The sequence below is a fragment of the Coenobita brevimanus genome, chromosome 87, assembly GCF_032717465.1.
Source record: "Coenobita brevimanus isolate Jiangsu-jjx chromosome 87, ASM3271746v2, whole genome shotgun sequence".
Classification (NCBI taxonomy): domain Eukaryota; kingdom Metazoa; phylum Arthropoda; class Malacostraca; order Decapoda; family Coenobitidae; genus Coenobita; species Coenobita brevimanus.
In genome coordinates, this window is record NC_137040.1 from 9,757,534 (window position 1) to 9,782,962 (window position 25,429).

Below are 25,429 nucleotides of genomic sequence, written 5' to 3' on the forward strand. Positions count from 1 at the left end.
ATTTTTCTCTCTCTTCTTTATTTTCTTTCCATTATCTCTCTCTCTCTCATCAACCTACCAATCTTACTACTCGCCACTTACAACCTCTCCAACTCCACCCTCTTAATCCCTCTCACATCTTCTCTCCCTCCCTCCTCCCCTCCTCTTCTCCAACCCACCCCCACCCCCAGCGAACACACGGACACACAGACGGACACACTTAGGGCCCTGTTTTTGCAGCTGCGTTTCCGGCAATCCGATAAATCCAATGTTTCGCGAACGGATTTTTGCGCCAATATGTGTTTTTTTCAGACCTAACTTTTTTTTTTTTTTCCCCCTCAGTCATCATAATTTGGCAAAACCGTCAGGTGTGTGTGTGTGTGTGTGTGTGTGTGTGTGTGTGTGTGTGTGTGTGTATGTGTGTGTGTGTGTGTGTGTTTTGTTGTGGTGTTTTTTGCTGGTGTCTTTATGAGGTCGTTATTTATGGTTTAATAGGGTTTAGAAGCGTGTGAAAATGAAATTGGAAGTGAGGGAGAAAGGACGGAAGGGGGAAAGGGTGGAAGAAGGGGAAGAGAAGAAGGTGGGGGGGGGGAGAATGTAAGGGTAAAGAGAGTAGGAAGAGAAAGGGCTGGATGGGATAAAAAAAGGAAAAGTGTGGAAGACGGGAAAGGAACAGCGGAAAGAGAGGCAGATGGGAAAGGAAGAGTTAAGGAAATGAGGAGGAGAAATGTCTGATGAGAGTGTAGGAAGGACGGAAGCAGGGGAAGGTTGGAAGAGGGGCAAACCAATGGTGTAAAGTAAAAGGAAATAGGAGGAGGAACGAAATATTTAGATTGAAAGTGAAGAGGATGTGGGGAATGTAAAACTGACAGTGGGAGGAAAGTGAAAGGAAAGGCAGGAGGGAAGAGGAATAGTGAATGGAGGGACGGATAGGGGGAAAGGAGGAAAAGAAGGGAGAGATAAGACACACGGACAGTTTTGGAAAGCATGGGGAAAAAGAAAAGTGAAAAGAAATTGAGGAAGTGATAGGGAAGGTGGCATGGAAAAGGAAGAATGGAGGGTAGGAGGGAGGCATAAGAGGAAAGAAAGAGAAGGAGATATGAGGTATGAGTGAAGAATGGTTTGAGAATGAAAGGAAAATTAAGAAACAGGACAGGGGAATACAAGGAAAACATAAGGAGAAAATTGAGAATGGTAGCGGACCTAATGAGGAATAAATGGAATAATGAGAAGAAATAATGGGATCAAGCGGTGGTTAAATGGAAAAATGAAAAAAAGTAAAGGAATATACGGAAATACGGAGGAATAAAAGAAGTAATGAAGAAAGTAAAGGAATAAAGGAAATGAGACAGAAGAAATAAGTAGAAGAAAGAAGTACATGAATAACGAAACGAAAATAATGAAATACAGCTGAGTAAATGAAAAATAAATCTATCTATGAATGGGAATGGAAAGACTCACGAAAACAGAGCACAAGGTAGGAAGAAAAGAAATCATGGGTGTGGAACTTTGCGTGGGACACATAATTAAGACGGAAGCTGCATTGTGGGAGGGAAGGGACGTGCAGGAAGTCAAATCGGCTGAAAAGGAAGGAGATGAACATACGAAAAGAACATTAATATCTTCAGTCTCCCTCCTTCCCTCCCTCTCTCTCAGGAAATATACGACGAAACATTCTCTCTCTCTCTCTCTCTCTCTCTCTAGCACTCCCGCACGAAGCGTTCACCCCGGGATGGGAGCACCGAACTTATCCACAAAAAATAATAAAACAAAAAATAAAAAAGTAATGAGTCTGTACTATTATTATCTGTGAGGGGCGCAGACCAAGGGGACACCCGGGACTACTGGGGAATTCCCTGACTGCCCTACTGCACGCAGTTGCAATATTGAAAGAACAACCACCACAATTTGGGAACGCTAAATTATCCCACCCTGTCAAAAAAATAAAATTAAAATCACGCAGCATCGTATGCAAATTGAGGCTGGAAATTCTCTAATACCTCTTCCTTAGCGATTTATTCTGCTTAGTCCACACCAGTATCTTCCTTTAAGGCACTGATGAATAATAAAGCATAGGAAAAATTGTTCAGGTGTAGTATGTAGAATAAATCGCTATGGATGAGGTGTAACAAAGCCTAGTATGCCATCTACAATACATGCCATACAGCAACCCATGGCACTGAAGGGTTCCAGCTCCCAGACAGCCTCCCGTACGCGGTGCTGTGAACACTCCGCCACCACCGGCCACAGGAATGCAAGGTAACTACAAAGAGGAGACGAAGGAATAGCAATGGAGAGAGAGAGAGAGAGAGAGAGAGAGAGGATGCAAAAAAACAAATGAAAATAAATAAAAGGAGCTATGGGTGTGGAAATATGGCTAGATCACAAAACTGCATGGACACTACATTATGAAAAGGAAATGACGAGAGGGAAGTGACGAGAAGGAAGTGACGTGAAGGAAGTGAAACTGGTTGAAGGCGACATACGATGGAGAGAGAGGGAAAGTGGGAAGGATGAAGGGAAAGGTAACACTGGAGGGAAGAGCGACAAGATGAATGGAAAAGAAGAGGGAAGATGAATCGCGAAGGAAGATGAGTGAGGAAGGAAGGAAAGAAGGAGTGGGTGGAAGGGAGAAGATCTGAGAGAGGAGGGGAATGAGAAGAAGGGTGAGGGAGGAGAGGAAAAAGAATAAAATGAGAGGGTAATGGGAGGAAGGGAGAATAAGATTGTTAGGAAAGAATGTAGACAGCAGTCGGGATGAAAGATGAGGGATCCAAAGGAGAAAGAGAAGGAAGTCGGAAGAGAGAGAGAGAGAGAGAGAGAGAGAGGAATAGTGTGAAGAAAGAGGACGCAAGTATGAAGGTAGGACAAGGAAACAGAAAAAATGAAGGATGGAAAGTGAAACTGAAAGTGGGAGTGAGGAGCAAGAAAGGACAGAGTGAGGGAAGGAAGTGAAGAAGGGAGGGAGAAAGGGAGACACACACAAAAAGAAGAGACGGAGAGAGAGAAGTGAAAGTGGGAGAGGTGGATGTGGGATAGAAGGTAAGAAAGGAGGGAGGTAAGGGGAAAGGGGGAGATTTATGTAGAAAAGTATAGGATAAAGTAAGAGAAAAGCGAAGTCTGTGGAAGGGAAGAGAGGAAGAGACAGAGAATGAAAAATGGGAGGGAAGGAATGCAGCAAAGTGAAACAGAAAGGGGATGGAAAGAATACTGGTGGAAGGTGAAGGAGGGAGGAGGCGTGGAAGGAATGCACAGTAAGAAGACCAGGAGAGTGAAAGGGAAGGTGGACAGGACGAATGGAGCAACAGACCAGTGGATGGAAGGGACAGATGGAGGAAGGAGAGTGAGAAGGAAGGATACAGCGAAGGAGAGAAGGGAGGGAGGAAAAGGTCAAAGTGGGTGGGAAAGAAACATGATAGGCCAAGAAGACAATGAGGAGATGTGAGAAGCGAACAACAGGCAAAACATTTGTGTAAATAATGAAGAAATTCTTTTACATTAAATTTAGTCATTCTTAAAATGTGGGTAAAATACAGACAAATAGCTGAGAGGATGATTAAAAACAAAACAATGCGAGATGTAGAAGAAAAATAATGGAAGTGGCGAAGAATAATAAGAAGAAAGGGAAATATGGTGCGTAAATTAAGATACCCGTATCACAAAAGAAGAAAAAAACGTAAAATACAAAACAGCAATTGAGGGGAAAATTGGACTGGAACAGAGAGAGAGAGAGAGAGAGAACGGCCTATCAATTGGTCCTTCCCAAGTCCATTTGCAAAGGGCATACTCCCTCCGGTCGATGCCAGCTGGAAAAGAGAAGTAACGAAGAGGAGGAAGAAGGAAAGAGTAAGAAAAAAAAAAAAAGCCTGAAGGAAGAGAAGAGAGGAGAGTTAGTGTGTGTGGTTCGTGAGGTGATGAGGGAGGCGGTGAGGAGGTGTGAGGGGAAGTGAGGACAGGGAGGCTGGGGCTGCTATGGGGTAGTGGGGTGATGGTGGTGTGATGGCAGGGGAGGGGAGTAGGGGAGGAGTGGTCTGGGAGAGGAGAAATAAGGAGGGAGAAGAAGTGATGGGAGGGGGGGAGTGGTTGGGAGGGAAGGGGGGGAGTGGTTTTGGAGGGAAGGGGAAAGAGAAGTGAGGGGGGGGAGAGTGGTTTGGGAAACTGGGAGGGGAGGAGTGGTTTGGGAGGGAAGGGGAGGGAGAAGTGTGGGAAGGGGAGGAGTGGTTTGGGAAGAAAGGGGAGGGAGAAGTGAGGGGAGGGGAGGAGTGGTTTGGAAGTGAAGGGGAGGAGTGGATTCGGAGGAAAAGGGAGGGGAAAAGTAAAGTGAGGGGAGGGGCGGTTTGGGAGGAACGGGGAAGGGAGAAGTGAGGGGAGAGAAGGGGAGGAGTGGTTTGAGGGGAGATACGTACCGGGTGGGGGGGAGGGATAGGGGGTGTGAGGAAAGGGTATGTGGGCAGGGGTATGTCTACGTGCGTGGGGGGAGGTGAGGGGGCTGAGGGGAAGTGGTACGTATAGGTGGGGGTGTACCTGAGGGAAGATGAGGGGAAAGGGTGGGAAGGGGATAAAAAGGGCGTAAAAAAAAGGAAAGAAAGAAAAAACTGGAGGGTAGAAAGAGGTGTAATGAAGGTAGCCTGAGAAAAACGGAGGTAATGGAAAGATAGCTGGAAGAACTGAAAGGAAGAAAGAAAATTAAAAGGAAAGTGTGACAGGAATGAAGGATGGATGGACAGAAGGAAAGAATAAAGGATGTCAGAGCGTGGAGGGAAACACAAGGAAATGAGGGATGTGATGGAACGGAGGGAAGGAAAGAAAATGTGTACAAAAATATGAGAGACAGATAACAGGGGGAAGGGAAGGAAGGTGGGTGGGAAGGAAAGCATGGTGGATGGTAAAAGAAGGGATGCCGGGAGGGATAGCAATGGTAAGAAAAATGCTGGGGAGAGATGATGAAAGGAAAGTTGGGGAAGGAAGGAGGGAAGACGAAAGGAAAGGGAAGGAAGGAGGGAGGGATGGTTGAAGGAAAAGGGGAGGAAAGGAGAAAAAAAGGAAAGAGAGAAGGAATAGAAAGAAAAGTATGGGAAGGAAAGATAGTGGAAGGAAAAGGGGAGGGAAGAAGACGAAGAGGGCAGGAAAAGAGAGGAAGTGGAGCGACAGGTCCTCAAGTTCCCCCCCTCACTGCAACGGATATCCTCTCCCTCCTTCCTTCCTCTTCCCTCCTCCCTCACCCTTCATCCTTTTGCCTCGCCTCCTCTCCCTCTCCCCCTCACCCTCCTTTTCCCCTTCAACCTCTTCCTTCTCCTCTTCACCCTCTTCCTTCTCCCCTTAATCCTCTTCCTTCTCCTCTTCACTCTCTTCCTTCTCCCCCCACTCTCATTCACCCTTCTCTCCCTTCACCCTAAAAACTCCCTCTTGATCCATTCCATCCCCACCCCACTCCTCGTCCTTCTCATCCTTACTCCCATATTTCACCTCCTTTCACCTCACCCACTCACCCCTGCATACCTAAAAACCTTTCATTCCTCTGACCTGCATATCCGACACCCTTTCTTGCTTTTACTCCATCTCTAGAAACTTTATCTTCCCCACATTCCTCACTATCCCTACCCTACTCATCCTCCTCGACCTTACCCTCATTTTTCACCCCTCTCATCTCACTTCCACACCCCTGCATACCAGAATACCTTACATTCCACTAACCTACATATCCTTTACCTGTTTTTGAAAATATACACCTCTCCCACGCCCCACACACCATCATTAATTTCATTCTTATTCCCATTTACCTCACTCCCATTTCTCACTTAATTTCACCCATGCATTCCCATCACTCTACACTCTCTTACTTATTTACTTACTTTGTTCATTCTTCCCTTTTTTATCCCTATATCTCCCACTTCTCTCACTATCCTTTCCCCAGGCTTCCTCCTCCTCAACCTTGCCCCCATTTTTCACTCCCTCTCACCTTGCCTCTCACCTCTGCATACCACACCACCATTCCCTTCACTTGTACACCATTTTACCCAATCTTTCTCAATCTCATGACATTTTAGCTCTTCCACATCCCTCAACATCTTTAATCCCTTCATTCCGATGACTTTTATTTATTCTTGCCATAACCTTACGATTCGCTAAGGTAACTTTCGAGAAACCACATTAAGTGACCAGGTTAGAAAATGCCTGTATTAATCTCCTCACAACCTGATTCTCTCTCTCTCTCTCTCTCTCTCTCTCTGAGCTGAATACCTTGGTCCACCATCCTTCCCTCCTCTGCCTTGCATATCCTTTACCTATTGTTTTTCCTTCCCTAGAAAATAAACATTCCTCCCACACACCCAACCCACATCCTGCGGTCCTATTAGTTTACAGCTGCCCCTCACCACCCCGTCACCTCCGACATCTTTCGTTCTTACGATAAACCATTCTTACATCATTACAGCTTCGGTCAATAGGTCCCATTCTCAATAGCATCAGAGACTTCGTAGTACTTTTTCCTTTGCGATTTATTTTGCAACACACACTTTCATAATATACAGTATACTACTTCTATCGTTCTAATACTTTTTTTTTTCAGCAACAAAAGAGAATATTATGGAGTAATTCCCAATATAAGTCGGTGAGGAAGTGTTACGTAATTTTCCAAAACAACAAGAATACAACCCACAGGCACAATTAAACCCTTCAGTATTGTGATGCTACTTTTAATGGGCTGTTGCTATCCCTTAACGTTTTCAATTGCCTTAGAAAAGACTCTTCGAACTGAAAGAGTTCGATATAATACGAAAGGTTTTCACTGAGTTGAACTGGAGAGAACAAGAATTTACTTTATAATCCTTCATCACGCTTGTTACACGCCTCCCAGACCACTCCGGCATTCCTTAAATTTCTGTCACATCATTCTCACATACTTCCACTTCCTGTCATACCTCAGTCACTCTTTTCCGACACCTATCTCACATGCTTCATTTACATTTTTAGAAGCTGAAGCACCATTAGAAGCGACACCGTCCGTCTGTTATTCACTAACGCTTTTCGGACGCTGTGCTTCAATTCAGCATTGCCCCATATTACGACCCTGATGGTCCCGCATCTATCTAGTACTTTTGTATATGTATTTGTCTCACAACTTCCTTACACTTCCTGCATCCCGCTAAGGCTGTTCCTTGTCACACCGCTAATTATTCCACCTCTTTATTCCTTGTCACACACTTACTAGTCCCCCTCCTGTAGTATCTCCATCACATACTTGCGTAGCAAATTCTCGCATATCACTCACACACATTCCTTCTTACACTTGTTCAAGATCTCCCACACGTCTGTATCACTTTTATTCTTTCCACACCTTTCCATATAACTTCATATCCTGTCATATCGCTATCTCTACTCTCACCGCACCTCCGTCAAACCTATCTCACACTCGCATCCCACACCACTCATATTTCACCCACACCTGTCATATTTCTGCCCAAGCCGCCTCACATCTCGGCTACAACCTTCTAGTATTTTTTCCATAACCGCATCTCACACACCTCACACGGGACCAACATTTCTCGCAACTGTTCAGCATCCCTTTCACACCTGTCTCACATTCTAACTACATCCCTCTCACATTCCCCGTAACACACACATACCTTCCTCACACCCCTATCATGCCTGGGCCCATACCCTTGCAACACCTAACCCTCACACCCTTCTCACACCTGCCCCACACAACCACTTCACACCTGCCTCACACACTCCTCTCGCACCTTCCCCACACATCCCTCTCACACCTGCCCCACACAACTCCCTCACACCTGCCCCACACACTCCTCTCACACCTGTTCCACACACCAGACATGGGGCGATTACAGGGGTATTGTAATCGATTACGATTAATTTGCAAACTTCAGATTACGATTACGATTATGATTACAGTAAAAGTAAGAGTAATCGATTACGATTACGATTACATAATAAGTAATCATGATTACAATCATGATTACATGTAGTTATGCACTATATAATTATGAGCACGTTTCTTTTATACTTGACATTAAGTACCGTAAATAGCTGAAGTTAGTTTTTAAAAGCAAACACATCGTCCCGTAATATAAAACTGATATTTTCTAGGGATATATATCTTACATGCAAATAATTCTAATAAGAACTACCTGCGTAAGGAAGAACATAGGGTTAAGCTCTGCAGAACCTATGGCGACTGTTACTCTGGGTAAAAATATACTGCACAGTGCTATGTCCAGTAAGTTGTCCCCCCCCCCCCAATACAAATGTGTTTTAATAATTCAAGCCCCGAGACTTTTCTTCACTCTGTCCTTGACCCTTTCATTCTATTAACTCTTCTACCAACTGAGATCTTCCCAGGTGATATTATTCTAGCTCAGGTAGGATATTATATGGAAGCTTCTGCGTGATAACCTACAATTCACTTTTGTTTTCATATTACTTATGGACTTTTATGGTGTATATTTGACTGTTTGACACTGAACTACAGTATTTTATTCTTGACGAGTATTTGTGGAAGAATAACTCATCTGGGGCCTTGTAATCGTAAAAGTAACCATGATTACGATAACAATATGAGAATAATCGATTACGATTGCGATTACTTTGAAAAAAATGCCTAAGTAATCGATTATGATTACGATTACACAAAAGTCTGTAATCAATTACAATCGATTACGATTACAGATTATGATTACCCCATGTCTGCCACACACCCCTCTCACACCTACCTCACACACTCCTCTCACACCTACCCCACACACTCCTCTCACACCTGTTCCACACACCCCTCTCACACCTGCCCCACACACCTCTCTCACACCTGCCCCACACACCCCTCTCACACCTGCCCCACACACACCCCTCTCACATCTGCCTCACATACTACTCTCACATATGTTCCGCACAGGCCTCTCACACCTGCCCCACACACTCCTCTCGCACCTGTTCCACACAGGCCTCTCACACCAGCCCCACACACTCCTCTCACACCTGCCTCACACACCCCAAACACCTCTCACACCTGTCCCTCACCATTCACACTATCTACACCCCTCTAACCTGCCTCACACCCCTTTAACACCTGCTACCCACCCATCCTATACCTGCTCACACTCCACTTACACCTACCTCACAACCCTCTTACACCTATCTCAAACCCTTTAACACCTGTCCTACACTCCACACAAACCTGTCTCACTTCCCTAACACACCTGTCCCACTTCCCTCACACACCTGTCCCACTCCCCTCACACACCTGTCCCACTCCCTTTACACACCTGTCCCACACCCCTCACACACCTGTCCCACACCCCTCACACATCTGCCCGCCGCCCTTCACACCTGTCTCACTTCTCTTTCACACCTGTCCCACACGCCCCATACACCTTTCACATCTGCCTCACACCATTTACACCACCTACACCCCTCTCTCCCTTCCCTCACATTCATTTCACCACTCTCACTGTGCTAGCAGTCCCGTCCACCTGTCCGCTCTTTCCTCGCTTCATTCACCCTTATGGCACCCCTGACAAACACACCCACATCCCACACACCATCCTTTCATCCTTCTCCCCTTCCTCTCTCCCCACTCACCACCTCTCAACACCCTCTCCCCCACCCTACCCCTCCTCAACCCCTCTTTCACCCACCTCACAAGGGCCACATTCACAAGAAGCGTCGAATCCGGCAGGGGCTGAACGAGTTGTTGTTGGCGTTCATGTGAATGTCTGAGTAACCACCCTCTCTGCTACCATTGCTACCACCACAACAGATCCCTACCTCACTCATTCCTACCACTGCTGCCACCACTATAGTTCTCTACCTCACTCATAGTTACCTACTAATCATAGTTACCTACCACCCTCGCTGATACCACGGCTACCACCACCACTACTGCAGCTCCGTACCAAAGTAACTCCCATTACAGCTACCACCACCGTTCCCCAACACCTTCGCTGCAACCACGATAACTACTACAGTTCCTTGATACACTCACTCCTACCACCAAAGCTGTTACCACAACTACCACCACTACAACTCATTAAACCCACTTCTTCCACCATCCTTCCCTACCATCAAGACTGCTACTGCTGTTACCATCATTCGTAGCACCAGCCCTACCATCACCCTTCTTTGCTACCATCGCTGCTGCTGTTGCTACTACTACTACTACTGCCATTATCGTGCCTGCTACCCCCAACGTATCCTACACTTATTGCTACCAATGTTATGATCACTACCGCCACTGCTCCCACCACTGTTCCCGATGACCCTCACTACCACGACAATTCTCTACCACACTCATTACGGTACCATCACTACCACATCCTCGATACTACCACCGTTCCCTACCACCCTCATTACCACTGCCAACATCTGCGTTCCCTATCACCATCGCTACTACCATTAATTCCATCTAATTCGAGCCTCCACCGTTCCCTACTGCTCCCACTACTGCTACCACTACCATTGCCTATCACCCTCACTACCACCCTAACTTTCTCTACCACCTTTACAACTACCACCACCACCACCACCTCCGATCCCTACCACGCTCAATATCTCTGCTACCATTTAAGCCCTCTAGCACCATCACTGCTACCATTAATCCTACCACCATTCCTAACCTCACCATTCGCTGTTGGCCAACCTCGCTACTACCACCTCATTCCCTACTACTACTACTACAACTGCCACTACTACTACCCTCACTACTACCACTACAATCACCGTTCCCTACACTCACCGATTTTTAACCACCCCCAACAAGCCTAATCTCCATCACTACCGCAATCGTTCCCAATCCTCCATGCAACCACTTATGCAATCATTTCTGCAACAGCCTCTAATACCGCTACCACAACTGCCACCACCAATGCGTCTTATTTTTCCCACTATTATTTACCTGGTACGAATATGTCTAAAAATATAAAGCCATCGGGATACTCAGCAGACCGAACTGATGCAGCTAAAACGGAAGACAGTGGTTTAATAATGGGTGTGTGTTATTTTTGGAGAGAACTCCGTGTGTGTGTGTGTGTGTGTGTGTGTGTGTGTGTGTGTGTGTGTGTGTGTGTGTGTGTGTGTGTGTGTGTGTGTGTGTGTGTGTGTGTGTTTTCTATGACTATGGGAATGCTTTTGTATTGATGGCTTTCCTTTTTCTCATAAACTTAAAGAGTGATTTGATGAGAATGATTCTGCAACATTAGTACTCTCAGGCTCCTATGACTCACTCAAAATAAACTCGCTTCACGTTTGCTAGAACAGAATGCTAGAGGTGTCGAGACCATGAGGGGGTCAAAAAGCTTCGTCATGAAACTGTCAGCGTCAAGGAGGGGACTGTGCCATGGATGTCCCGAGGGAGGTGGGCGGTGACCCTGGACTCCGTTGGAGGTTGTGGCCAGTGAAAGAGGTGGGAAGTGGAGGAAAGGGTAGGAGGAAGGAGGAAGGGGGAGAGTAAACTGTGGTGAACTGGTGGTGTACATTCGTCTCCACTTCTGAGTACTACAAGGGTTGGTGTTGGGGATCTTATGTGGCACCAGTGTGTCTACTTACGTCTTACATCTACTGTGGTCTTAGGACTATAACGAGTTTGTTCCAAAATAGTAAACACGAGATGTCAACCAATACACCAATGTCACCAAAGACCTCCGACATGCCACCCCCTGTAGTGGACGCGGCTGTACAGTACAGTCGGGGCTAAAACTGTGTTGCAGTCTGTGACGGAGGAAGTACAGCTGGGGTCAGAAGTTGTGTTGGTGAGTTAGTGGTGGTGGAAGTTAGTATCTCCGTTACCAATGTCTTTCCTGACAAGTTCTGACCCCTACTGTAACTCCATCTCGCACAACAGTTGCTCCGATTGAACCTCCATCTGAGAGCTTTTGCCCCCAACTGTACCTCCATCTGAGAGCTTTTGCCCCCAACTGTACCTCCATCTGAGAGCTTTTGCCCCCAACTGTACCTCCATCTGAGAGCTTTTGCCCCCAACTGTACCTCCATCTAACACAATTTTTGCCCCCAACTGTACCTCCATATGACACAACTTTTGCCCCCAACTGTACCTCCATCTGACAGCTTTTGCCCCAAACTGTACCTCCATCTAACACAACTTTTGTCCCAGCTGTACCTCCATCTGACAACTTTTGCCCTCAACTGTTCCTCCACCTGACACTGTTCCTCCATCTGACACAACTTTTGCCCTCAACTGTTCCTCTATCTGACACAACTTTTGTCCCAACTGTACCTCCATCTGACACAACTTTTGCCCCCAACTGTACCTTCATCTGACACAACTTTTGCCCCCAACTGTACCTCCATCTGACACAACTTTTGTCCCAACTGTACCTCCATCTGACACAACTTTTGTCCCAACTGTACCTCCATCTGACACAACTTTTGCCCCCAACTGTACCTCCATTTGACACAACTTTTGCCCCCAACTAAACTTCCATCTGACACAACTTTTGCCCCCAGCTGTACCTCCATCTGACAATTTTAACCCCAACTGTACTTCCATCTGACACAATTTTTGATCTCGCTTGTTCCTCCATCTGACATAACTTTTGACCCCGACGGTACCTCCACCTCACTCAACAACTGACTCCGACTGTTCCTCCATCTGGCACAACTTCTGACCCTGACTGTAACAATTACGGACAATAATATCTTTCCATTTTACAGCCAAATAATTATGAAACCGTTACATGTTATTCTGAAAAGCTTAGTGCACTTCGAAGGTCATATCACTGGGTTTCAAAAGTCACTGGTCACTGCCTCGCTGTTAATCGTCATGCAGCGGATCAGTATATTTGTCCGCAACTGTACATACCACTATAAATGTCCGTTCGCCCCTCTCTCTCTCTCTCTCTCTCTCTCATCGCTGGATTCACAGACGTCTTAATGATACCTACTGGACGGAGGTAAATACTATCAAGCACAAATGGCGCAGTGAGATATGGGTGTGAAGGCTGAGATGACTAAGTGACAGGAGAAGCGAAAGGACTTTTGTAACTGACAGCACTGTAATTTACTCTCGCAATTAATTTTTTTTTTTTCTCAACGATATGCTTCTGCCAGATCATTCTAACCGGCCAAACATTCACGCACATCATCGCCATTAAAACAGTGACGTTCCTGCACATTCTCACATCCACCATATAGATTACCCAGCTACTAAACAGAACCATTTACACTTCTAATTAACATAGGCTTTAATTTTAATCTCCATCAGTCTTTTCAGTCCGATTACTTTATTTCAATCTCCATTAACCTTTTCAGTCTTATTACCTCCTCCCCTACTTTTTTTTTTTTTTTTTTTTTTTTTTCAAGCTTACCACCACCAGTAAAGAGATTAATGAAGCTGTACCTAATACCTCAGTTCGAAAATTCTATCCTAATCTCAACGAAATCGTCAATATACACCATGAAAAAAAGTGAAAATGAAATACAGTGGTCCAAGGTGTTAACAACCCTACTTTTAATCTAATCCACAATTCTGTTTAACCTTCCCTCATGTCGCTCGTCTTCAACCATGCGATTTTCTGCCCGTATATACCTAAATACCGTACTGGGCGGCGTAGAGAGTGATTAATGAAGGAAGGCACTGAAGAGGGGAAGGGGAAGAGCTATGGTGAATGGAGGAAAATGTGAATGAAGCGGAATGGAAAAGAATGAAGGGGAATGAGGGAGGGAATGAAGGAGAATGAGGGAGGGAATGCAGGGGAATGAGGGAGGGAATGAAGGGAAATAAAGAAGGGAATGAAGGGGAATAAGGAAGGGAATGAAAGGGAATGGATTCAAAGGGGGAAGGAGAGGAGAGGGGGAGGATGGGTGATGGAAAGGTGAAAATATTGGGGTAAGGAAAAAGAAGACCCGAGGCACAAAAGGGAAGGGGGCATCGAAAAAAAGAAGGGAGAAAAGAAAGGGTAATGGGGAAGGACAAAGGGATACAGGGAAGAGGAGTGAAGGGGGGAGGAGAGGTCGGGGAACCCTAGCAAGGTCGAAGGTGTGAGAAGTGACTACACTCTTTTCATCTTACACTTGGCCCAGATTTTCGTCCTTTTGCAGCTTATATTACGTAACTCAATGACAGAAAAACAAATACTAAGGCTCTGGATCCTTTCCACACCATTTCTACGTGAATAATATCAGTCATATTCTAGTGGTAATCTACCGCTGCAACTCAGCATTCAAGACAGAGAGATGGCAATTTTAGGTCAGGCTGGAGTAAAAAGAGGACAGTATTGAGGGATAGTAATGAGAGTATTGAGGGAAGGATTACAGAAGCCAACAGAGGATGAGGTTATGTGACGATTAAAAAGATGATTTACGGGAATGTTAAAGGAATAAAGGAGGGTAGGGTTGGGAAAAGGGGAGGCAAGGGATGGGCAAGAGACAAAAGAGGCAAGAGACAGGAAAGGTGGGGCAATGAGGACGGGGAGGAAGAAGCAGGAGTAAGAAGGAGGGGGAGGGGGGGTCTCTGAGGTGTGACTGTGAACTGAGGGATGGCTGAGGGATGAGTGATGGAGGGAGATGGATGGGAAGGGATGAGGAGATAAGGGAAAGGAATAAGGGAGAAAGAAGGCGATGATGGGATGGAAAAGAATACCGACACCAATAGAGAACAACGGAGGTGGACAGGGAGAGGGTACGGGGGAAGAAAGGAAAAAGGAAGAGAGGACAGGAGTTGGGAAAATTAAGAGTTGAGAATGAAGAAGGGGAGCGGGAGAGGGGAGAGGACAAAGTGGTAGGGTGAGGGGAGAGGACTAAGGGGTCGAGTGAGGGGAGAGGACTAAGGGGTAGAGTGAGGGGAGAGGAAGACGGAGTGTGAGAAGGGGGGGAGGAAGAAGGGGTGTAGTGGGAAAAGGGGGAGCACGGATCGAGGGAAGACAAGATCGAAAAGAAGAAAAAGCAAGAAACGGAAGGACGAAAACGGGCGACGAAAGGAGTGAGAGGCGGAGCGAGGAAATAGGTGGACGAAAGCAATAATGAAAGGAATAAAACGGAAAAGATAGAAAGCATGGAAGGAAGGAGGGAAAGAAAGATGGACGGAAGAAAGAAGGAAGGAAAGATGAACGAACGAAACGACTCAAGGGAGGGAAGCAAGAACAGAAACGAACGTGAGGTTTTGGAAAGGAAGGAAGGAGCGTGAGAGAAGGGAGCGAGGGAAGGAAGGGAGGAAGGACGGAACAAGGAAGGTAAAGACAAGAGGAGAGGCCAAGGATTAAGAGGATGAAATATGTGAAGACAGGAAAGAGGTACGCAGGCAGATAAGTAAACAAGCAAATATAAGGAAGGAAGGAAGAAAGTAGGTAAGGAAGGAAGGAAGGAAGGAAGGAAAGAAGGGAGGAGGGAAGGGAGGAGGGAAGGAAGGAAATGTGGAGGGAAGGAGCACCAGCGATACACCGCGTTGCCTTGCAAATATTGGCGATAAACACGCACACCTGTTTCTTATTAAATATATCACACCTATCACCACCACCTCACCTCTTCCTCATACTTCCATAGGTGCTTTTCTCCTTCATCCCTTAATTATTATATCTTCTCTCCTTTCCTTCACCTAGCCAATGCGGAAAGAGACAATTATGGAAGAAAGAAAGGAAGGAAGAGACAAAAGAACGAACAGAGAAGGGTTGGAATGAATGAATGAATGAATGAAGGAAGGAAGGAAGGAAGAAGTGGGTACGAGTGGAAGGAAGGAAGGAACAAGTGGGTACGAATGGAAGGAAGGAAGGAAGAAAGAAGTGGGAAAGAGTGGAAGGAAGGAAGGAAGGAACAAGTGGGAAAGAGTGGAAGGAAGGAAGGAAACAAGTAGGTAAGAGTTGAAGGAAGGGAACAAGTAGAAAAGAGTGGAAAGAAGGAAAGAAAGATCGAGGATGGAAGGAGAAGGAGAAGAAGACAGGAGGGGGGTAGCGAGGGACACAAAACCATTGAAATTAAAAACGGAAGGAAGAAAAGAAAAGAAAGAAAGGAAGAAAAGCCTGGGAGGAATGAACGTACGAAGAAAAAGAAGGAAGACGGGTGAGATCACCTGTGATATATCCACTTGCGTACCATACATCATCGAAAAAGGATGGAAGGAAAGAACGGAGGAAGAGAGTAAAGAGGGAAAGAACGGAGGGAGGGAGGGAAGATGGAAAAAATGAAGTAGGAGGGAATGGATCACTGTTCACACACCGGCTAGGTTAGCAAATATTAGTGATAAACACAGACACCTGTTTGTTATTAAATATAACTTTTTTCTTACCACCAACTCACCTGCTCCTAATTCCTACGTCACTACTCTCTTCCTTCAGTCCTTCACTTGTCCTTCTTTTTCCATCATCTCCTAAGTCTTAGTCACAACTCTCTTCCTTCATTTCTCTATTTTCTCCTCCTTTATCTTACCATCCCACCTGCTGTCAACTCCTTCCTTCAGTATTCCCTTCCTTTTTTCCTTCACTTTTCTTTCTTCTCTCAGCTGACATCTAACCCACCTCCTAATTTTTGTCACTACTCTCTTCCTTTATTCCTCCCACTTCTCTTTATTCCTCCCTTCTTAATCTTAGCACCAACTCATCTGCTACTAATTCTACAGTGACTAATCTTTTCCTTCATTCCTTCACCGCTGCTGCTTCTTTCCACCTCCCCCTAATCCTTAAGTCACTGCACTCTTCCTTCATTCCTTCACTTCTCTTTATTCTCTATTTTACCTTACCATTACATCACCAGTCATTAACTCCTTCCTTCACGACTCTCTTCCTTGATTCCTTCACTTCCCATTCTTCTCTCCTTCTTTATCTTATCATTATCCCATCTTTGCTAACTACTCTTCATTCAATGCCCTTTTCCTTGATTCCTTCACTTCTATTCTTCCTTCAGATTTTTTCTTTCTTCCATCCATCCCATCTTCCTTGCTTACTAGATATCTTCTGTAGTCTCTTTCTCTCTTCCTTTTACCTATTAATTCCTTCCTTCCTTCCATCCATCCAAAATTTCTTCCTATTTATCTGTTTTCCTTCCTATCAACCCACCTGGTCATCCTTACCTCTGAATAAAAAAAAAATATATATATATGATAGACCTGCTTTGTTTCACACTATGTCGTACTGTTCTGTAACATTTGGCCTCCGTTCAGTTTTATCTATCTATCCATCCATCTCCATCTACTTAATGTTCGTTTCATCCATCCACCCCTTCTGTGTTCTTTTTTCTTATATCCATCCACCCTTCCTTTCTTCTTCCTGTTCATCCCTTCATCCATCTGTCCTTCCATCCATCCTCCTCTTCTTTCTTTCGTTTTACTTTCTATCCTTCGTCGTTTATTTATTCTAGATCCAGAAAAAAAAAAAAAAAACTGAAACCAGGAAAATAAAAACCTAAGGCAAGAATACCGGGACACTGAAGAGGAAGTGTAAAGGCTGACGAGAGAGAGAGAGAGAGAGAGTGTGTGTGTGTGTGTGTGTGTGTGTGTGTGTGTGTGTGTGTGTGTGTGTGTGTGTGTGTGTGTGTGTGTGTGTGTGTGTGTGTGTGTGTGTGTGTGTGTGTGTGTGTGTGTGTGTGTGTGTGTGTGTGTGTGTGTGTGTGTGCAGGTATGTGTTCATAAACATGATGTGAGTGTGTGTTTGCGTTCACGTATGTATCTATCGGTATATATGTATCAATGTATATATGTATACGCCCGTAAGTGTGTGTATGTGTGTGCATTAGTTTATGTGTGTGTATGTGACTGACTGAGTGTGTGGGTTAGTGGTGAGTGACTGAGGTCTATGGATGCATGTATGCATGCAAGCATGTATGTATGTATGTATGCCCGTACGCGAGCGCGTCCTTCTCTGTGTACGTAGATCCATGTGCGTGTGTTGAACCGATCCTCTGATGGTCTGTGCTCCCGGATGTTGCAATTCAATGATAACTATTGATGAAACTCAACAGTGGTCACTGTTGAGCCCGCCCTCTGTGTGCGCTGCGGGGGTGGGGAGAGGGGAGGGGAGGGGAAGGAGGAGTTGGGAGAGGGAATGGGGAAAGTTGGGAGAGGGAGAAGGGGGGGAGCTGAAAGAGGGGGAGGGGGGAGGAGAGAGGGATGGAATGGAAAGAAGAGGTATGAAAGGGAAAGAAGGGACACGGAAGGGAAAGGATGGACGAGGGAAGAAGGTAAGATAAATAAAGAAGGAAGAGGAAGAAGGGGCGAAGAGCTTGTTCTAATGCTGTCCGCAACAAGGAGAGGGCCTATAAAAGGTACCGGAGCCAACCCACCCCTGAATCACATCTTTTATACGTTTCTGCCCGGAATCGTGCTAAAGTCTGTTCTTCGCTCTGCTAAAAATAATTTCATCCGTGTAGAGTGCTCTCAACTCTCCAACTCGAATTCTTCCCGCTCCTTCCGGCACCTTGCCAGGAATCTTTCAAGCGACTTTACCTCATCATCCTTCCGTCCTCTTTTCAACTCTGATGGCTCTGTAGCTATTTCTTCTACTGATAAAGCAGATCTCTTCGCAGACCTTCTCATCCAATTCCACCTTAGACGATTCCGGTGCTGTTCCTCCATCACTTCCCCCCTCTGACTTCCTCATGGCTAACATTAAAATTTCTTCAGCTGATGTATTTTCTGCCATCACAAGCCTCAATACTAATAAGGCATATGGGCCTGATGGAGTCCCTCCTGTTGTCCTCAAGAACTGTGCTTGTGTGCTTACACCCTGCCTAAGCAAACTCTTTCGTCTTTGTCTATCAACTTGTACCTTTCCTTCTTGCTGGAAGTTTGCTCCCATTCAGCCAGTCCCAAAGAAGGGTGACCACTCCCAACCCTCTAACTATCGTCCAATTGCTTTAACATCCTGCATCTCAAAAGTTTTCAAGTCTATTCTTAATAGAAAAATTTTAAAGCATCTTTCCTATCACAACCTTCTTTCTGATCGTCAGTATGGGTTCCGTCAGGGACGCTCCACAGGCGATCTTCTCACCTACCTTTCAGACTCCTGGTCATCCTCCTTTCGGGAGTTTGGTGAAAGCTTTGCCATTGCACTTGGCATCTCAAAGTCTTTCGATCGAGTCTGGCATAAATCTTTAATTTCCAAACTGCTCTCTTACGCTTTCTATCCTTCTATCTGTGCCTTCATCTCTAGCTTCCTTTCTGGTCATTCTATAGCCGCTGTTGTAGACGGCCATCGTTCTTCTCCTAGATCTATTAACAGTGGTGTTCCTCAGGGCTCTCTCCTATCACCAACTCTCTTCCTTTTATTCATCAATAACCTTCTAAGCTGTACATATAACCCTATCCACTCATACGCTGATGACTCCACCCTTCACCTTTCCATTCGATTCCCACAACGTCCAACTCAGCAGTTACTTCAACAAACAGGGGATGAGGCTATGGTACACCTAATGTCTGGACTTGCTCGTATCTCTGACTGGAGTAAAAATAATCTGGTTGTTTTTAATGCATCAAAGACTCAGTTTTTGCACCTGTCAACCTGACAAAATCTTCCACAGGTATACCCACTAATGTTTAATAATATTCAGCTTAATCCTGCATCATCATTGATCGCTGATCTCGGAAAGATCATATAACATCTCTTGTAAAATCTGCTTCCAAGAGATTGGGTGTGCTAAGCAGACTCCGTTCCTTCTTTACCCCTGGACAATTGTTGACTCGATACAGGGGTTTTATCCGCCCCTGTGTGGAGTACAACTCTCATGTGTGGGGAGGCTCCCCACATACAGCTCTTCTCAATAGGGTGGAGTCAAAGGCTTTTCGTCTCATTAACTCTCCCCCTCTTACTGACTCCCTTCAACCTGTCTCCTCGCCGCACTGTTGCATTTTTATCTCTTTTCTATCGCTACTTTAATGGTCACTGTTCCTTTGAACTGTCTGCATGCATTCCTCCACCTCTACGACGGGCGCGTAGCACCCGTCTAGCAGCAAACTCTCACCCCTTTTCTGTCCAACTCTCAAATGCAAGAGTTAACCGTTACTCCCAGTCCTTCATTTATGCAACAGGTCAACTCTGGACCTGTCTCCCTCTGTCTGTAATTCCTGCTTCCTATGATCTCCAATCTTTCAAATGCAGTGTGTCCAGGCATCTCGAAATGGATGGATCTTGAATTTGGCTCTCTCTTGTACTTTGTTTTTCTCTTGGAAGGAACAGTTTTGCGGGCTCGTTGCCTTTGGTTTCTTCTTCCTCAAAAAAAAAAAAAAAAAAAAAAAAAAAAAAAAAAAAAAAGGGAGGGAAAGGTGGCGGGGGAATGTGGGAAAAAGATTGGATACGGGAGAAGAGGAAGGAGGTGGGAGGAGGGTAGAGGGGAAAAGAGAGGAAGAACAGAACGAGGAAAGGGAAAGACTGGGTGGAGACGGCATGTAAGGGGGAAGAGGAAAGGAGGAGGGGAAACGGTGGAGGGGGAGACGAAAGTGAGAGAAGGGACTGAAGGAGAAAGGCGAAGGGCGGAACGAAGGAGGTAGAAAAAAGATGGAAGGACAGGGGTGAAGGGGGAGAGGAAACAAAGAGGTAGGGGAGAAGGGTGAGGGAACAAAGATGGTAAAGCTGAAAGAGGTGGGAAGTGGAGGGAAGGGAATGAGGCAGGAGAAGGCAAGATGCGCTCGGAGATTACGGGGAAAGACAGAGAGAGAGAGAGAGAACTGTACCCAACCAGGCGGTCCATTTTAAGTATACTAACAATATACCAAAATAAATACGGTACCTGTGGCCGTATTCTCGTTGGTTTACGTGGCCTTGCAGCATCTCTTCCTTGGCGATATACCTGATATACTAAACCCCAATAGTCTCCCGTATATAATCTATGCCTTTCTGATACCGACACGGGATAAATGTGAGAACATTAGCGTCCCATATGCAAAGACGACCCCACATTCGTATCCCCTCTCCCCTCTGAAAACGGGTGACGTACTTTAGACCTACTTTTGTTGGGGCCAAATGAGTACCGTAAAGTTTATTAAGGTTTATAAATCACTCCTCCCGTTCGAAAAGTTTATTCCAAGATGAACAAAATAGTCACATGGCAAAATTAACAAAACTCAACTATTCATAGGCTCAGTGAGTTATTTCGGTATCAAATAGTACACAGGCGAATATTAATGGTTAACTTGCAAAATAAATGGTTAAGGAAGACTGCTACAACACCTACTATACTGACAAAAATACGAAACAAAACCCGACTCCCAGCCAAAGTCCTCTAATCGAAAATTCTCACCACAGGAAAACCGACAGAGTTTAATGAAAAAGAACAATGGGAAACATATTCAGAACAAGTGTACTGCAACCAAAAGCAAATTCCATCTTAGTATACTGTTGCACGGTATCACAGTGGCAAGGGAAAAATGCAGTTGATATATAAAAAGCTCCTGGGATTTGGTTAATTTCTATACCTAACCCTTCTCTATTGAACATCTATCTAGCCTGTTCTTAAACCTCTACATAAACTAACAATAACTAGTACCCTGTTTCAATTAGGGTTCGATCTCGGGTGCTTTCGGTCAGTAGTTCGCTTGTCTACCACTTGACCACTATATCCGAGAGAGAGAGAGAGAGAGAGAGAGAGAGAGAGAGAGAGCGGGATGCTGCAAACGAAGGAAGGTGGGAGAGAGATGTGGCAGAGGAGAAAAGGCGCAGGAATTGAGAATATGAATGTCAGGCAAGAGCGGGATGTGGGAGGAAAGAGACAGTGTAGGAGGGAGAAGAGGGATGAAGCAAGTGAGAAGCAAGCAAGAAAGCAAAGGAATGGGGGAGATGGAAGGAATGGACGAGAAAATGACAAGAAGAACTGAACAGGTAGAAGACAAAGTAGGAATGAAAGAAGCAGGAAGAAAGGGGAAGACAGGAGAAGAATGGAGGAGAAAGAAAGACAAGAATAAATGAGAGATAAGGGAGAAATAGAACAGATAGGAAGAATGAGGAAGATAGGAGAGAGAAGAGAAGGAAACATGAAAGAAAAAAAAAACAGAAGGAAAGACTGAGAAAAAAGATGAAGTGAGAAATTGCAAGTGACGAGAAAAATGAGGGGAACGGGTATCATGGAGGAGGGAGAAGGGAGGAAAGGAAAAAAGAGGGAGGGATGGAGACAAGAGGAATGTGGGAGACAAGAGGAATATGGAAATGAATGTAGGAGACAGCGATACAAGAGTCATGGAAAGGCTAGGAATAACGGGAAGATAGACAGACAGATAGATAGACAGACAGACAGATAAGCGGACCTACGTAGATAGACTGATAGACAGATACAGACAGATAGATATAAGCAGACAAACAGACAGGCACAGTTATATGTGGACATAAACAGACACAGATAGACAGACAGATACACAGAAAGATATAGACTGACTGAGACAGACAGACAGACAGTACATATTCACATTATGTTTCGTCTCTATTTACACCTGATGTGAGCTCGTCGGGTTAAACCTGTTGGGTCTTTTCAATAACATTATGTTTGTATGTTGGTGTAATTGTTTGGAGGAACAGACAACTAAGACAAGAACAGGTATTAAAAAGATAACTTAAGATGAGAACAGGAATAAAAGGTAACTACAAAAACAACAACAACAATAATAATCATCATCATCACAACCATATTTTATTCTTCACACGCCCACACAAATTTATTCAGACCTGGGAACTGGAGTGGTTTGGTCTTGTCCTCACAAACCTTCACTATACTCATTTCATTCGAACCTGACCTAAATTTACCAGCTCTCCCTCTTGACTGCTGCGTTATAACAACAGATTAACACTAAGACGTACTGTCAGTCACAAGGATGAGATATAGAAAGAATGAGTCGTGGCATTATCTTTTTCTGCCACTGAGGTACTGAAATAAGCAGCAAAAGGACGAAAATCTGGACCACACTAACTTAAACGAGCAATACAAGTCCTACCTACGCTGAATAAAATCGTCTGGGGGTTGAAAAAGTATTATCTAAAGTTTGAAGAGGATACAGATATTTAGTTTTTCCCATCCGACCAGATATAATATCTATTCCCACTTGTTTATGACAGAAATAGGCTTAAGATGCTTCATGAGTACGGCCGCTGCTACATCTACTCCACAAGTACTGCACCATCTGCAGCATACTCCCACTTACACAAAGCAGTATATCAAACAATCTCACAGTGCTGTACGACAAACCAAAAGGATTCATGGCATTAACTTTTATGGAGACTTATTTATGGTGGATACTGACTTATGACCCTTTATGAACAGGGCCCCCAGTACACCCATTACCCCTTCTGCAACATATACGCACTTACAACATCCAGCCTATCTACCGAACTCACGCTCCTCTGCGACAAACTAAAACGAATCATGATAATAATTAACTATGTACACGTGTTTACGGCATAAACTGGCTCAAGAAAGTGACTTAAGCTCCTTTGTGAATACGATAACTACTGCCCTCAGTTCACTCACTACACGTTCTATATTACACAGGTAGTTACAACACAGGCATTATGTAATACTAATACAAGTGGTACACGCCCACTACCGTACTCTTAGTGTCTCCCTGATGTCCTTGTACTGGGGTCTCGTCAAACCAGTACAACCAACACAACTTCCTTGGTAACAGCAGTCACTTAACCCGGTAACCATCCACGGCTGGGAAGGTCTGGGCCAGTGATAGCGAACTAGGGTGCATTAAGGGCCTCAGGGTGCATGAAATTAGGCGTGTTGCTGTACTCAACCACGTACACACGATTAAAAAAAAAAGTATCCCGCAGGTAGGGTACGATGATATCTGAAATGATCAATATAGCTTGTGAACTACTTGGAAAATTAATTCATTATCAGCTGAATATGCATCCAGTAACAATACCAACCATAAATTGTCATACGAAATCTACCTATGACATGTAAGCAAGTTTGACAACAAGGGGGAAAATCATCAAACATTTCTAGAGTCCATCGTCCGTGGCGTCAAATTGTTTCAGGCCAAAATGTGCACCGATACTTTTTTTTATCGAGTGTACACACCCACAAAAACAAAGGTCGTTTTCTCACCACCATAAAAGACTTGCTTCCACCTCTTTCTGATGAGTTCATTTTTGCTTCCCGCTGAGTTTTATGTTATTAATGGAAAAAAAATAACATTAATTACACGCAAGAAAATACTGAAGTGCAACAGACATTATAAATCACTAAAGACGAGGTGTTAAGACATCTTTAAAGCCACTGATTATACGACCTCCTGCTAATATATATATATATATATATATATATATATATATATATATATATATATATATATATATATGTGGGGGGGGGGCCGCTCATCATCCACTCACTCGATGTAGTGCTGCTCTCGGGTGTCTGCCCTTTCCTCTCCTCCATCTTTCTTTCCTCTTCTGTCTCTCTTTCCTTCATTCTTTCCTCATCCTTCTGCCTACGGGTGACTTTACACTCCCTCTTCTGTCTTTCTTTCCTTCATTCTTTCCTCATCCTTCTGCCTACGGGTGACTTTACACTCCCTCTTCTGTCTTTCTTTCCTCCATTCTTTCCTCTTCCTTCTGCCTGTGGGTGACTCTACACTGAGTGACAAGCCAAATGGTTTCCTGTACACCAGGAAACCATTTACTACGCTGGGTGGTAACCAAATAACCAAATTTTGGCGCCTGGTGATTTAGTGGGTAATTACGGAGCTCCAATCGGATTGAGCCGCTGAAGGTTTATATCCAAGGGAGGGATGGTTGGGCTTTATTGCTCACGTAATGCCACTCAGGGATGAGTGAGGCTGGTCACTCTCATCTTAAATGTCAATTTGCCTAGCCCCGGGCTCCTACGCTCCTAATGGAGCAACGTAGGATTGGATAATGAATGAATGAATGAATGAATTAATATATATATATATATATATATATATATATATATATATATATATATATCGAATATATGTATGCATTACTCACCCCAACCGAACCAAACAATGGTAGTGACGTTGGTGTCTCAGTTTACGTAGCACCTGTGTGTGTGTGTGTGTGTGTGTGTGTGTGTGTGTGTGTGTGTGTGTGTGTGTGTGTGTGTGTGTGTGTGTGTGTGTGTGTGTGTGTGTGTGTGTGTGTGTGTGTGTGTGTGTGTGTGTGTGTGTGTGTGTGTGTGTGTGTGTGTGTGTGTGTGTGTGTGTGTGTGTGTGTGTGTGTGTGTGTGTGTGGTACTCACCCCTAGCAAGCCAAGCGATGGTGGTGACGTTGGTGTCGGGGTGTGTGTGGTAGGTCCATGATGAGAAACAGGAGTCCTCCCGCGTGCACCTCACCACCTGCTGTCCCTCCTCGTCCACCGTCACCTCCTCCCTCGTGCCTGCATCGTAATCATTGGTGGGCTCCAGTACCACATCCCCGCGGAAGTACGCGCACGCTGATCGCACTACCACTTCATCATCACCTTCACCCACCCCCGCCGCCACAGAGCCAAACTCCTCCCCGCGCACTCCTGAAAAACACAAAACATAGTGTCAAAACACAGAATT

General features: G+C 44.9%; 1 protein-coding gene across 1 annotated transcript in view; it reads right to left on the reverse strand.

Annotated features, from left to right (window-relative positions):
* The window catches only part of LOC145410993 (uncharacterized), a 406,180-nt gene that overhangs the window by 211,532 nt on the left and 169,219 nt on the right, over nucleotides 1-25,429 (reverse strand). Inside the window, exon 2 of the mRNA XM_080281052.1 lies at nucleotides 25,123-25,392. Within this exon, the coding sequence (XP_080137178.1) occupies nucleotides 25,123-25,392 (270 nt within the window). The remainder of the gene's footprint in view (nucleotides 1-25,122; nucleotides 25,393-25,429) is intronic.